At 40.7% G+C, this 11,840-nt stretch overlaps 1 protein-coding gene and 1 pseudogene across 5 annotated transcripts in view; both read right to left on the bottom strand.

Annotated features, from left to right (window-relative positions):
* Window positions 1-261: 261 nt before the first annotated feature.
* Window positions 262-7,648, bottom strand: RNF7 (ring finger protein 7; the record flags this gene model as incomplete). Of its 4 annotated transcripts, none has more annotated exons than XR_013810904.1 (4): window positions 262-351; window positions 2,023-2,292; window positions 3,894-3,941; window positions 7,474-7,648. XR_013810904.1 is itself a non-coding variant. In XM_079704708.1 (3 exons), 3 exons carry the CDS (start codon window positions 7,646-7,648, stop codon window positions 2,174-2,176), a joined length of 342 nt encoding a protein of 113 aa, XP_079560834.1. In that variant the 3' UTR covers window positions 1,345-2,173. The 4 variants fall into 4 exon arrangements, 2 of the variants coding, with proteins under 2 accessions (XP_079560834.1, XP_079560835.1); XR_013810905.1 differs by having other exon boundaries at window positions 297-351; window positions 1,940-2,292; XM_079704708.1 differs by lacking the exon at window positions 262-351 and having other exon boundaries at window positions 1,345-2,292.
* Window positions 7,649-8,509: 861 nt separating this feature from the next.
* LOC307053187 overlaps window positions 8,510-11,840 on the bottom strand; it is a 46,358-nt pseudogene continuing 43,027 nt past the window's right edge. The window contains exons 9-11 of the transcript in view: window positions 11,353-11,423; window positions 8,795-8,877; window positions 8,510-8,675 (exon numbers count right to left, since the gene is read on the bottom strand). The product of the transcript in view is annotated as an uncharacterized misc_RNA (transcript). The remainder of the gene's footprint in view (window positions 8,676-8,794; window positions 8,878-11,352; window positions 11,424-11,840) is intronic.

Below are 11,840 nucleotides of genomic sequence, written 5' to 3'. Positions count from 1 at the left end.
TTTTTATAAAAAGGAAGTAGTGGGTTTGGTAGGGTGAGATTTACTTAGATGTAAGCTGTTAATACGAGAATGCAACTTGCATAGATGGGAAGTTATATAGCCAAAGATGACAAATGTGTTTCCAATACACTAGTGAAGTAAAATTCAACATTGTTTAATCAAATGGAAAGAAAAACCTGTTCAATGCTTAACCTTTGCACTGGAATTCATAAATGTCACAGCGTGTTCTTTCTGATGAAACAACGTGTACTGAACTTTCAGCTGGCTATGCAAATGAGCTGATATCATCCCAGGTTGGGTAGGATCAGTGCTGCTTTGTCCCAGTTCCTCCTCCTCTTCTACCCTCAGATGCTGATGTGTAATAGAAACAGAGCTTTGTTAGAAGGTGGGCCTGCAGTTTTGCCCTGTGGAAAATCAACTTATTACCACCATCCTTTACATTTCATTTACATACTGTCATACTGACAGAAATAACTCAACATTCTATTTCTCTTCATTGCAAAGCCAAATATTTAGTTCACATTTTATAGACACAACCTTTTAAAAAGATTAAAGAGCTGCTAAAACAGCTTACTGCACAAGAAACACATTCAAATGGTCCAAACATATTTGTATGCTGTGATTCTTTCAGTAGATAATTGTGAAAAAAAGATAATAAAGCAAAATCTACAAGAAATAAATAGGCAAGGCGAAGGCATACAGAATTCTAATTTTAATTTTAATTATTATATATATATATATATATATTTTTTTTTTTTTTTTTGCGGTACGCGGGCCTCTCACTGTTATGGCCTCTCCCGTTGCGGAGCACAGGCTCCGGACGCGCAGGCTCAGTGGCCATGGCTCACGGGCCCAGCCGCTCCACAGCATGTGGGATCTTCCCGGACCGGGGCACGAACCCATGTCCCCTGCATTGGCAGGCAGATTCTCAACCACTGCGCCACCAGGGAAGCCCTAATTATTACATTTTTAATATTCTTTTATGTATCCACATTCCTTAGATTCAAAGAGATTCAGATTGGCAAACTCTGAAACTGCAGAAGTGAATGGTTAAGATTTTGGTTTTTTAAATGCATAGCAGTAGCCTCTATTATGGAAAAATTCATGGGTTCATAAATTGTGGTTCATAAATTGTTCCAAGATAACTTCCACTGAATGTGAGTTGGTTTGATAAAATTTTAGTATTTTCTTACACTTATGTTTCTAGGTAATAAAGTTAAAATTTTATTATTACCAATGAAAGAGCAAATGAATATTTTTTCAAATTAAACAAAAGCATTCACTTGACAAATTAGCTTATTAAGTTGAAGGTTGTGAATAAAATTGCAATAATGACAATTCAAATGAGGTAAACAGAATAAACCGTTTATTAAAACATCATGTGATAAAATAAACTTTTTAATCCAATGCTACAATGGTAAACATTTTCCCCTCATTAACATTCCACCTAAAACACAGTTAAATTACAACGCAATATGACCAGAACTTGAAAATACTTCTGTCCTTTACCACTCAGTAATTGAACAGTGAGGTGAGTGCAGATCTAGGTTTTCTTGATGAGTCAGAGACAGAGGATGATAATGTAGAAGACAACTGAAGTCTCATACAACCAAAGGTTAAATTTTATTTACCCTGTTCACTGGTCCAAACTTAAAATTCTCATTATATCAAATAAAGATTTCATGAATCATCCCCCTCCCTGCCAAAAATAAATATCAGGAACAGATTAAGGATAAGAGTTGGGTTTTAAACTGCACTTTATTTATTACTATAACATTGGGTTTTTTTTTAAACTGATCAACCATAAGCATGCAAAAAGTTCTCTTCTGAACGGAACTGCTTCCATAGCTCCTTGGATATCAGTAGGTAAATGATAAACGTCATTCAATTTATAGTTCTCTCCTTTATAGCACTTATAAGCAGTGTGTGAGACACATACCACAGAGGTAGGAAAGACCATCTTTAATAAATTATCTTCTTAATTGTAGAGAATTTCTGCAAATAAAACTGAAAAAGGCTAACCCGTGCCTCTGATGAGTCCCAAAAGACCGCAGATCCACCGCCTCCGATTCAAAGAATTAGTCCCCTGGAGAGTACTAGCCTTTGTAGGGCACCTGATAACAAGATCCACCAGGGCTCTGAACAACTGCACAAAGAACACCTTCCTCTGCTCTCATTTGCCGATTCTCTGGACCACCCAGTCCTGCTGGCAGAGAGGGCAGCGATTGTTCTGTTTCACCCACAGGGACATGCAACAGTTATGGAAGGAATGATTACATTCTCCCCAGACGACTGAAAGAAAAAAAAGAACATCTGACATTACATATTTCAATTTAAATTACCGAGCTCAAAATTCTAGCTTATTTTAGATTATGTAATAATTAGGGTTCATAATCTTGAATAAAGATGGTTAACTGGTCAAAATAATTTTTTCCAGCTATAAAGAAATGGAACCTTACATATGTAAATTACACTTAAGAAATGAGATACACCACTGTGCTTGGGAACTTTCCATCACTGTTTAGAATCTGTGGGTGCTGTGGTGGCCCCCAGTTCCTACATAGCTCCACATGGTATCTTTCTCAAGTCAGGAGATTAAAAGACTTTAGTCTTCCTTAGATCCCAGACTACCTCAGTCAGGCACTGACCCTGGAGACCTTTGGGTCTTTATTTTAGTGAAAAATGTCCTCCTGATTTTTATTTAGCAAGATATAATGAATTTTAATGTTTTTCGCTCATAGCAGGCTATTATAAACAGGTGACATGCTTCTAAACATTATTAGTTGTACCTCTAATGAGTTGTTTTCTGGAAGTGGTGAGGATCCACAGGCAGTGCAATTCCTCACATGACAAACAGAATGGAATTTTCAAAGTGGCTGGCTTTGAAAGAGAGGTCTCTTTCAAGAAAAGGGTCCCTCTATGATCAAAGAAAGCTGGCCTACACCTCACAATTCCCAAATGAAAAATTTTAAAACAAACAGAATCGAAGAAAAAATTTTAACCAAGGGAAATCACCCATAATCTGGGATACAATCTCAAACATGGGCTTCATTTATCCCTTGCTTGACCAACTGAGCTATAACAGAACAATAAAAGAAATAGGAAAAAAAAAACCAGGAAACAAAACTTTCTGTGAAAATTGTTTGTAGGGGTAGGAAGCTAGGGGACTCATTCTAAGTCTTTTGGGAGGAAGAAACAGGATTTGATCAAAACTACATAAATCATTAAGAAGCTGTATGTAAACCACACAAACACAAAGGTAACCTTTCATTTCAGAAAAATATTTAAACACTTTTATATAGCAATCTAGAAGTGATGACCTCAAGAACTGGGACATAAAAACCTTTGAGTTGCTTAAATATTTGGCCTAAGACAACTTCTGTAGTCCCAGATGTAAGTAAAATTTAACAAACTTCTATCTATAAACTACATCCAAAAAAATCTTGAGATTTAGAATTGTTTTTACCTTAGTAGAAAAGTTAAATACCGGATCATAAAAGAATATTGAATACTGAAATGCTTTGTTAGAATAAAATCCTGACTGACCAAAACTAACCTGTAACATACTCAAAACTTGAAGGATGTTTTGGCAAATTCCTTATTTTATACTCTTCTTAATAGAAAAGAATTATTTCTTTTTTGATTATCAAAATGTTTACCATGCCCATGTCTAGAATATATAACCAATTCTCCTCAATTAAAGCAATTGAAGGACTTACAGATTAATTCCATTAAGACCATTTGAGAACCAACACATTTTATATTAATAATGGATCACTGCTTTACAGTTTATTTTTGTGTATTGATAAAGTCAATCTTAATTGCAAATTCAAACATCCCCACTGAGAGAAAACCTTCAGTTGAAAAAGCAAGAGAACAAAATTACAACATACCAACACAATCCTCTTGTTTGTTTTCAGCTTGACATCTAAGACAGGCATCTAAAAGTAAACAAATAGCAATTCTCATTCTGATGCTCAGAATGCAATTAAAAAAACCCATACACTTCAAAGTCAAATAAAGGCCCTAAGGGTTAGAGATGTAGATTAAAAGACTCATACTATTAATTTCTCATCTGAACGTAACTGCTTAAAGATGAATAAAGTACAAGGCACTCTACTAATTTACTTATGACCATGAGCAATTTCACAAGGGTTACTGACCCTCTATTTTTACAAACTCTGATGAAAAGAACTTGAATGTAACCACCAGAGAAAAATATGCTATACTACACTATATTAGGAGTTATAAATAAGCTCACTGGGCATGTTCACACAGATCAACCTTATGAGTAGTTTATTTTCAAGACATCCTTTTAAATAAGCCATGCATATATACTGTATTTGCTTACACATAGATAGAAACTCTAGAAGGATATCCAAGAAACTAATAATAAAGTTTACCTGGGAGGGGATGGAATGGGAAGGAGTTTTCACTGTGTATTTTCTCAAGTTTCTAAGTTATGTGACTGTATAATCTCTATAAAAATTAAATGTAAAAAACTCCTAAATACTAGGTTCTCTTTTTTTCTTTTTAAGGAAATGTTCCCTCTGAGCCCAAAGCATTTACCCAACAACAGTAAAATATTTTAATAAATTACTTGGGAGAAAACATGAGGAATGGGAACCAAAAGGGTATACTAGAAGTTTTCAAAATTGAATCTGTACTACTATTTGTTTTGATGAATGAGGTAATATAGAATATTTTAGGAACCAATGAAATGGACTCATTCACTAGCTGAAAGGAGTCAAAGTTGGGTAAAAGGAAGTTCAAACCAACAGAAAAAAATAGTTTTTAACATAAATTGGAGGAAAATAATTCTGTAAAAACAGAAACACGGTGGAGCTGAAGCCTGCTTCTCTTCTTACACTGGATTATGCTCAGGCATTTGTTTGCTCCTCTCTGCATGCTCTCACCCTTAAGAAAACACACCACCCTGGCCTCTTCAGTGTGGATTAAAAACAGCCACCGCCTCCTGAGGCCTTCTTCAATTCTACACTTACTGAGTATCTACTCTGTGCAAAGAGTAATGCACTGCCGACACCAAAATGACCAAGTCTGGGTCCCTGGTCTCACCAGTAAATGGTGAGGTAGATAGGCAAACAACTAAATATCATAAGGATCATGATATAAGGGTGAAGACATGGCTCTGGTTCTGTGTAATCACAGAATTAGAGTTCATGATCCCAACCGTCTCTTTTACGAATTAGGAAAACAAGACTCCAAAAAGTTAGCTCAAACGTCCAGGTTAACATACAGCTGTGGAAGGTTACTCTGGCTCTTCATAACTGGACAGCACTAGCAAACCTGGTCGCCTCTTCCTCACCAGTGCTTGCTCGCTGTGCCATGTGCTCCTTTCAGAATGAAGCGGGGACAGTGGAAACCCAGGAAGAGAGTGTTAACTACATCAGAGTGGGCTGGCAGGCAAATCTTAGATCCAGAAGTCATAACCAATCATTTAGGCGTATGAGATGAATTCCAAATAGAAAGGACCTGGGATTAAGTGGGCTCTTTGTATAATCTAGAAGTCTCTGAATTATGCTTATAGCTTTGATTTAGATTCATTATCAAAAACTGACCTAAATGGATAAAAATGACTAACGTTGCACATAAAGGAAAACATTTTCTTTTGATGATGTTCCTAATATCGAAAACAGCACATTTCTAAAGAGTATAGTAACACCTTTCAGAATGATGCTAAAAAACAAACTTCCTTCTGCTGTCACCTGGCCACTAAGTGGATTTTAACACCTCATAAACAAAATACAGAGGTCTAGTCCAGAATACTTCCCTGAACCCAAAGCACAGCTGTTGTAAATCTGTAACATTAGTCCACAGTAGCAGAATACTTGCTATAATTAGAAAGTTAATGTGAACCGTGAGTCATTTACAGCCCATACTTTGACTTACTTTAAATATCCCAGGCAAGTTTATTTCTTGCAAAATTGCAACCATTATTTTTAATTTTGCATTTCTGTTTACTATTTAAAAATTTTTCTTTGGGGAGAAAAATAAAATGCTCTTTTAGGAAATTCTTTTTTTTAAACTAAAGGAAATTTAGGGGATAAAATTTTTAACAGTTTGCCGTACAAAAGAACAAAAATCGCCTGGATAAGTTAAAAATGTCACTCAAACTGGAAATTATGATTTTAAGAAAGGGGAAGGACAAGGGAGCTGTATTGCAGGCCAATAAACTAGGTACTTTGAAAACTTGATACACAATATAAGCGGATCACATCTGAAATCAAGTTCTTTTAAAAGTAAAAAATGTTTGAATCCCATGGTTGTAAATTCTCTTTAAAACAAATCCTTATGAATAAAAAACATAAGAGGAGACAGTAAATTGAGAAATCGTTTGATTCTGGTAGGTTTCAATTTTCATTCCTCAAGAAGGGAGAGCAATTTTTAAGTTATTTTCTCCAATTCTCTCATTTTTCAGTGCAAGACACAAAGTTTTCAAACTATAGAAACCTCAGTGTTCTCCAACTACCTTCAAGAAACAAGACTTAGGATGCTCTTAAATGCAGGAGTTTTAAATGCCCTATTTAAAAACATAATGTGCATTTCAAGAGCATCTCTTTTTCAAGGTGGTCGGAGATCTTAAAACAGAAACCATATAAAACATAACGAGATGAAGCTGTTCCGAAAGGTTTCACTTGGTCCAATATTTTTATTAAAAATATCGTAGAAAGAAGTAACAGTTATTTGTAAAAGAGGGTTTTCCATAAAGGTCTGACTTCAGGGCACTGTCTTCTCCAAGAAATGGCAACCTATGACAGGAAGGGACCAGGAAGGAGATGAAGTTTTATGTTTCTGAATAAAAGGGCTTACATTCTTCCCGTTCAAGCCAAGCGAGTGCTATCTGACCAGTCTCGAATCACCCAGCTTCAAAAGCCAGCAGAACAGTGGCCCATCCAGAAAGGCAATGGCTAGGTATATTTTTCTTCCCTGCGCCTCCTCAGAGCACGACTAGGGGTCGTTTTTGTGGAAGATGACTCCAGAGCATCACTTTGTTGTGTGTGACCAGAACCACTTTAGTGACCCGCTGACTCAGGGCCTTGACCCTAACCTCTCTGCGATCTGCTTTTTGAAAAGGGTGCCGTAGCTGGCCACACAAACCGAAGTGGTTCCTCCCAGCTCCCATCAAATCGCCTACTTTTATTGTCGTGATCACACCCATCATTACCTGAAATTACCTTGTTTAACTGCACTGCTTACCACCCGTTTCTCTCCCCAGAATACCAGTCCCCGGCGCTGGGCGCCTGCTGAACGACCCCACGGCCCCTGGCGGCGGCCGCAGCCCTCTGACCGGCGGCAGCTCGGGCGTGGCCCGCGGTCCCCGGGCACCGGGGCAGGGCGACCCCGCCCCCACTCCTCCAGGAACAGTCTCTCCGAGGCTCGGTCTGTCCCCTACGCCCGGAACCGGGCCCGTGGAGGCCGCAGCGCGGCCCGGGCCTCGCGTGCAGCGCTTACCCATCACCTGGACCCTACAGATGGCGCACGTATCGCACTCCACGTCCCAGCTCCACATGGCCACGGCGTTCCACTTCTTGAGAGAGAACATTTTGTCGCCTCCCGACTTGGATCCTGCGCTCCCGGAGTGAGAGGACAGGGCGCAGGGTTCCTCGCCGTCTTCCACGTCGGCCATGGCGGCGGCGCGAGGCCGGCGGCGGAGACGTTGGGTCGCGGGAGGCGGGAGGCTATGGCGCCTCCGTGGGGCCGCCCGACGGGCCACAGCGCCGCCCGCAGGCCGCGGGCCACCGCCGGGCCCAGGACTGGGGCCGCCCGCGATTGGCTGGCGCGCCCGAGTGACGTCACCGTACGTCAGCGCCTGCAGCTTCCCGGTGCCCGGGTGTCTCGGTGTCACGATGTACCCGCGCCCTCGCGCCTGGCCAGCTCAGGGGCCTGAGGGGCCCGGAGCCGACTCCGCACAATGGAGGGTTCCACTGCGCAGGAAACACGTGTCCGGCTTTATGCCTTCATGACACTTACGGCTCTCAGAAGTTGTCTTGTTGATATATTCGTTTGCCTCGTCCCTCCCAATTGTAAACGGCATCGGAGCGGGGACCATGTCTTGATCACCACCTTCTCCTCGGTATGTAAAAAATGCAGCCTCAGGAGGGGCAGTTATTTGTTGAGTGAATGAATGACGATCTGGGAATCTGGTTCAATGGTTCTGAAACTTTTTGGTCTCGTGACCCCTTTACACTTAAAAATTATTAGGACATTAAAGAACTTTTGTTTGTGTAGGGTGGATATATACATATACACACTCATTCGTATATATTTCCTTTTTAAGAAAGCAGGAAAAAATTTAAATGTATTAATTCATTTAAAAATAACAGTAAGAAACCCGTTACAAGTTGTCCTTAGAACAAGAATATCATGCACTCACAAGAGAGAGTGAAGAGAAATAGCTGTGAATATTGTTATCCAAATAGTTTTGACCTTGTTGGTCCCCTGAAAGGATCCCAGGAACCCTGGGAACTATACTCGGAGAACCTCTGATCTAGTTTAACCTCCTTTTATACGTAGGAATAATGAGGTCCCGAAAAGTGAGTGACTTATAGAGCACACTGCTCTTCCGTGAAGGTGCCAGTTTGGAAACCAGGGTTCTTCTGTTGCTAGCCCAGGGTCGTATTATTATGTTGTCCCAAGCAAAGCAGATAACATCTCTATTTAAAAGATAAGAGATAAGAAAGCTGAGGCACAGAGAGCGGAAGAAGATGCTTGATTACCACTACCACCTAGTGGTGGACACCTGCTGTGTCAGGTTTGGGACTCAGCCTCCCACCTCTTCTTACTGGGCCTAATCATCCCTTCATCTCCTGATGTCAGGCCTTGTGCCTGGGCCAGGGCTACCCAAACTCCAGAAATCTGGCAGAGGAACAGGGATGCTTATGCATTTACATATTTATATATGTAAAAATATAAATGTGGACACATGGTCACATTTAGCTAGATGCTCATGTGTGCCGTTCGTTGAGTGGTGCAGTTAGGTGCTGTGAGGGACAGAAACATTCCTCAGGACGGATGTAGTGAGGGGAAGCCTCGTGGAAGAGGTGAAGTTTGAACTGGGCAGAGATGGGAGGCCTTGGAGGCCAGGAAGTGAATGGAGAAAGCAGACCTCTGCGAGGCTGTCAGCTTGCACAGGGCAGTAATGGTGGTGGCAGATGTAAGTCTGACCACAGTAACTTTATGAGCCAGACAAACACGCCTGTAAACAAACCTAGGTGAACCATCCAAAACACATTTCATTCACATTAAGCTACCGCACATCTGACTAGAGATGGCTATAAATGCTAGATAGTCAAAAAAAAGAAGGCTGGAACCAGGTAAGGATAAAATGCCCCCCGTTGGTGGGAACTGGACAGTCTGAAAGAGAAAAGGAGGGACCTCAGATGAAAGGCTAGAGGATGGTTAAGAAGGAGAAGTGGCACATGCCCATGCTGAATCTAAACCTCATCACCCTGCCCCTGGATTATTGTGGCCTGACTTCCTTCCTTTCTCTCCTCCCCCCTCTAGCATTCAGTCTAAAGTGCCTGTTTAATTGTCCTCTGTCCACTTTTCCACCTGGCACTCTCCTGCTCAAAATGTTCCGTGGCCCTGCGTTATCACTAGAACAAAATCTAAATGTGCCAGTTGGTCCCTTAAGTCCTGCCACCATATAGCCCCAGTCTACTTTTCTAGTAGTCATCCCTAAGCACTGCTCACTGAGACCGTCATCAGATTAGTCGGCTCAGTCATCCAAACACACCCTGGACTGTCTTTTTTTTTTGCCCCTCACATTGTAACATCTCTGAAATTGGTCAGAACTTCCCCCTTCCTGCTCTGGCTACATTGCTTCTGAAATGAGAAAAAACTCACTTATCTTTGTGTCCGTACTCACCACTCTTTGCCACTATTTATTCATTCCTCCCAGAAAAACCATAGCACTCGATTCACTCTTTTGGCATCAGGTCGCATAACAACCCAAAAGTGCTGTTACTGATGTTCATCAAACAATTTTAAGGTTTTTAAATTGACAGCTCATAAATGATAAAAACCTTAAAATAGCAAAATGAGTATCCAATGGGAAAAAAAGCAAGTACTGTTAATGGACTCTCCAGAAATTGCTACGTATGTACTTCAGAGACATAACACATCAACTCATTTAAAAACTTTTTAACTGTGGTAAAATACACATAACATAAAGTTTACCATCATAACCATTTTTAAGTGTACAGTTCAGTAGTATTAAGTACATTCACATTGTTATAAACCAATGTCCAGAACTTTTTCTTCTTCCAAAACTGAAACTCTATACCCATTAAACAACTCACCATTTCCCCCTCTTCCCTCTGGCAGCCACCATTCTCCTTTCTGTTTCTAAGTTTGAGTAATCTAGGTATCTCACATAATTGGAAGTATATAGTATTTGTCTTTTTGTAACTGGTTTACTTAGCATAATGTCCTCCAGGTTCATAGATGTTGTAGCATGTGTCAAAATTTCCTTCCTTTCTAAGACTGAATAATATTCCAATGTATGTATTTACCACATTTTGCTTATCTGTTCATTCATCAGTGGACACATGGGTTGCTTCCATCATTTGATTATTGTGGATAATGCTTTTATGAACATAGGTGTACAATTATCTCTTCTTGATCCTGCTTTCAGTTCTTTTGGATATAAACCTGAGACAGGAAGGGGGTAGGGCACAACCTTTAAAAGAATGACATAGGGCTTCTCTGGTGGCGCAGTGGTTGAGAGTCTGCCTGCCGATGCAGGGGACACGGGTTCGTGCCCCGGTCCGGGAAGATCCCACATGCCGCGGAGCGGCTAGGTCCGTGAGCCATGGCCGCTGAGCCTGCGTGTCCGGAGCCTGTGCTCCGCAGCGGGAGAGGCCACAACAGTGAGAGGCCCGCGTACCACAAAAAAAAAAAAAAAAAGAATGACATAGCCCAAGGGCACGACATAAACTGATTAGACCCAACTAGGTCCAAGATGGCTGAGTCAGCTCTACTTGACCTTGAGCGTCAGTATACGCTCATTGTAGCACATCAGCACACTAAATGACACACCCCAGCTTCCATGGCAGTTCCAAGGACAACCACAAAAGGTCAAAAAGTGAGCTGTGGCCCAGTTACTGGAAATCCTCACCCCTTCCGCAAAATGGCTAGAATAATCTCCCACTCATTAGCCTATGAAATTACCCACCCCGATAAAAACTGACAGCCCCATACCCTCTTGCCTCTCTTGCCTTCCGAGATGCCACACTCTGTCTGTGGAGTGTGTATCTCCCTGAATAAACCTTCTCTCACTTTGCTATGGCTCACTCTTTAATTCTTTGCTGTGTGAAGCCAAGAACCCACACTTGGCGGCCGTCCCAGGGACTCACCCGAGACCTGGGATGTGACCATCCTCTCGCGCCCCACTCTCTTTTCTGCAGCAAACCCAGAAGTGAAGTTGCTGACTCATATTAATTCATTTGTAATATGAAATTTTCACACTTTATTCTCCAGGCTGCTCTTTTTGTTCAGTAGTATGACTAGGGCATGTCTCCATATAAGTACTTTCATATCCACATTATTCTTCCTAATGGCTGCATAGAATTCCACTATATACATTTCCTGTGATTTATTTCTCTGAGAACCAGTTGAGAGACATTTAGTTGTTTCCAATGTATAATTAATAGTGCTGCAGTGAACATCTTTATACATATTTCCTTGCACATGTGTGAGAATATATATATATATATATATATATATATATATATATAGTACATTTCTAGAAGTAGTATGCCTGAGTTAAGGCTATGTATTTTTCATTTTGATAGATGTTGCTAAAAGACCCCTAAATC

The sequence above is a fragment of the Hyperoodon ampullatus genome (genome assembly GCF_949752795.1).
Source record: "Hyperoodon ampullatus genome assembly, chromosome: 5".
Lineage (NCBI taxonomy): Eukaryota > Metazoa > Chordata > Mammalia > Artiodactyla > Ziphiidae > Hyperoodon > Hyperoodon ampullatus.
The sequence above is the reverse complement of the archived record's forward strand: the minus strand, read 5'-3'. Positions and strand labels throughout refer to the sequence as shown.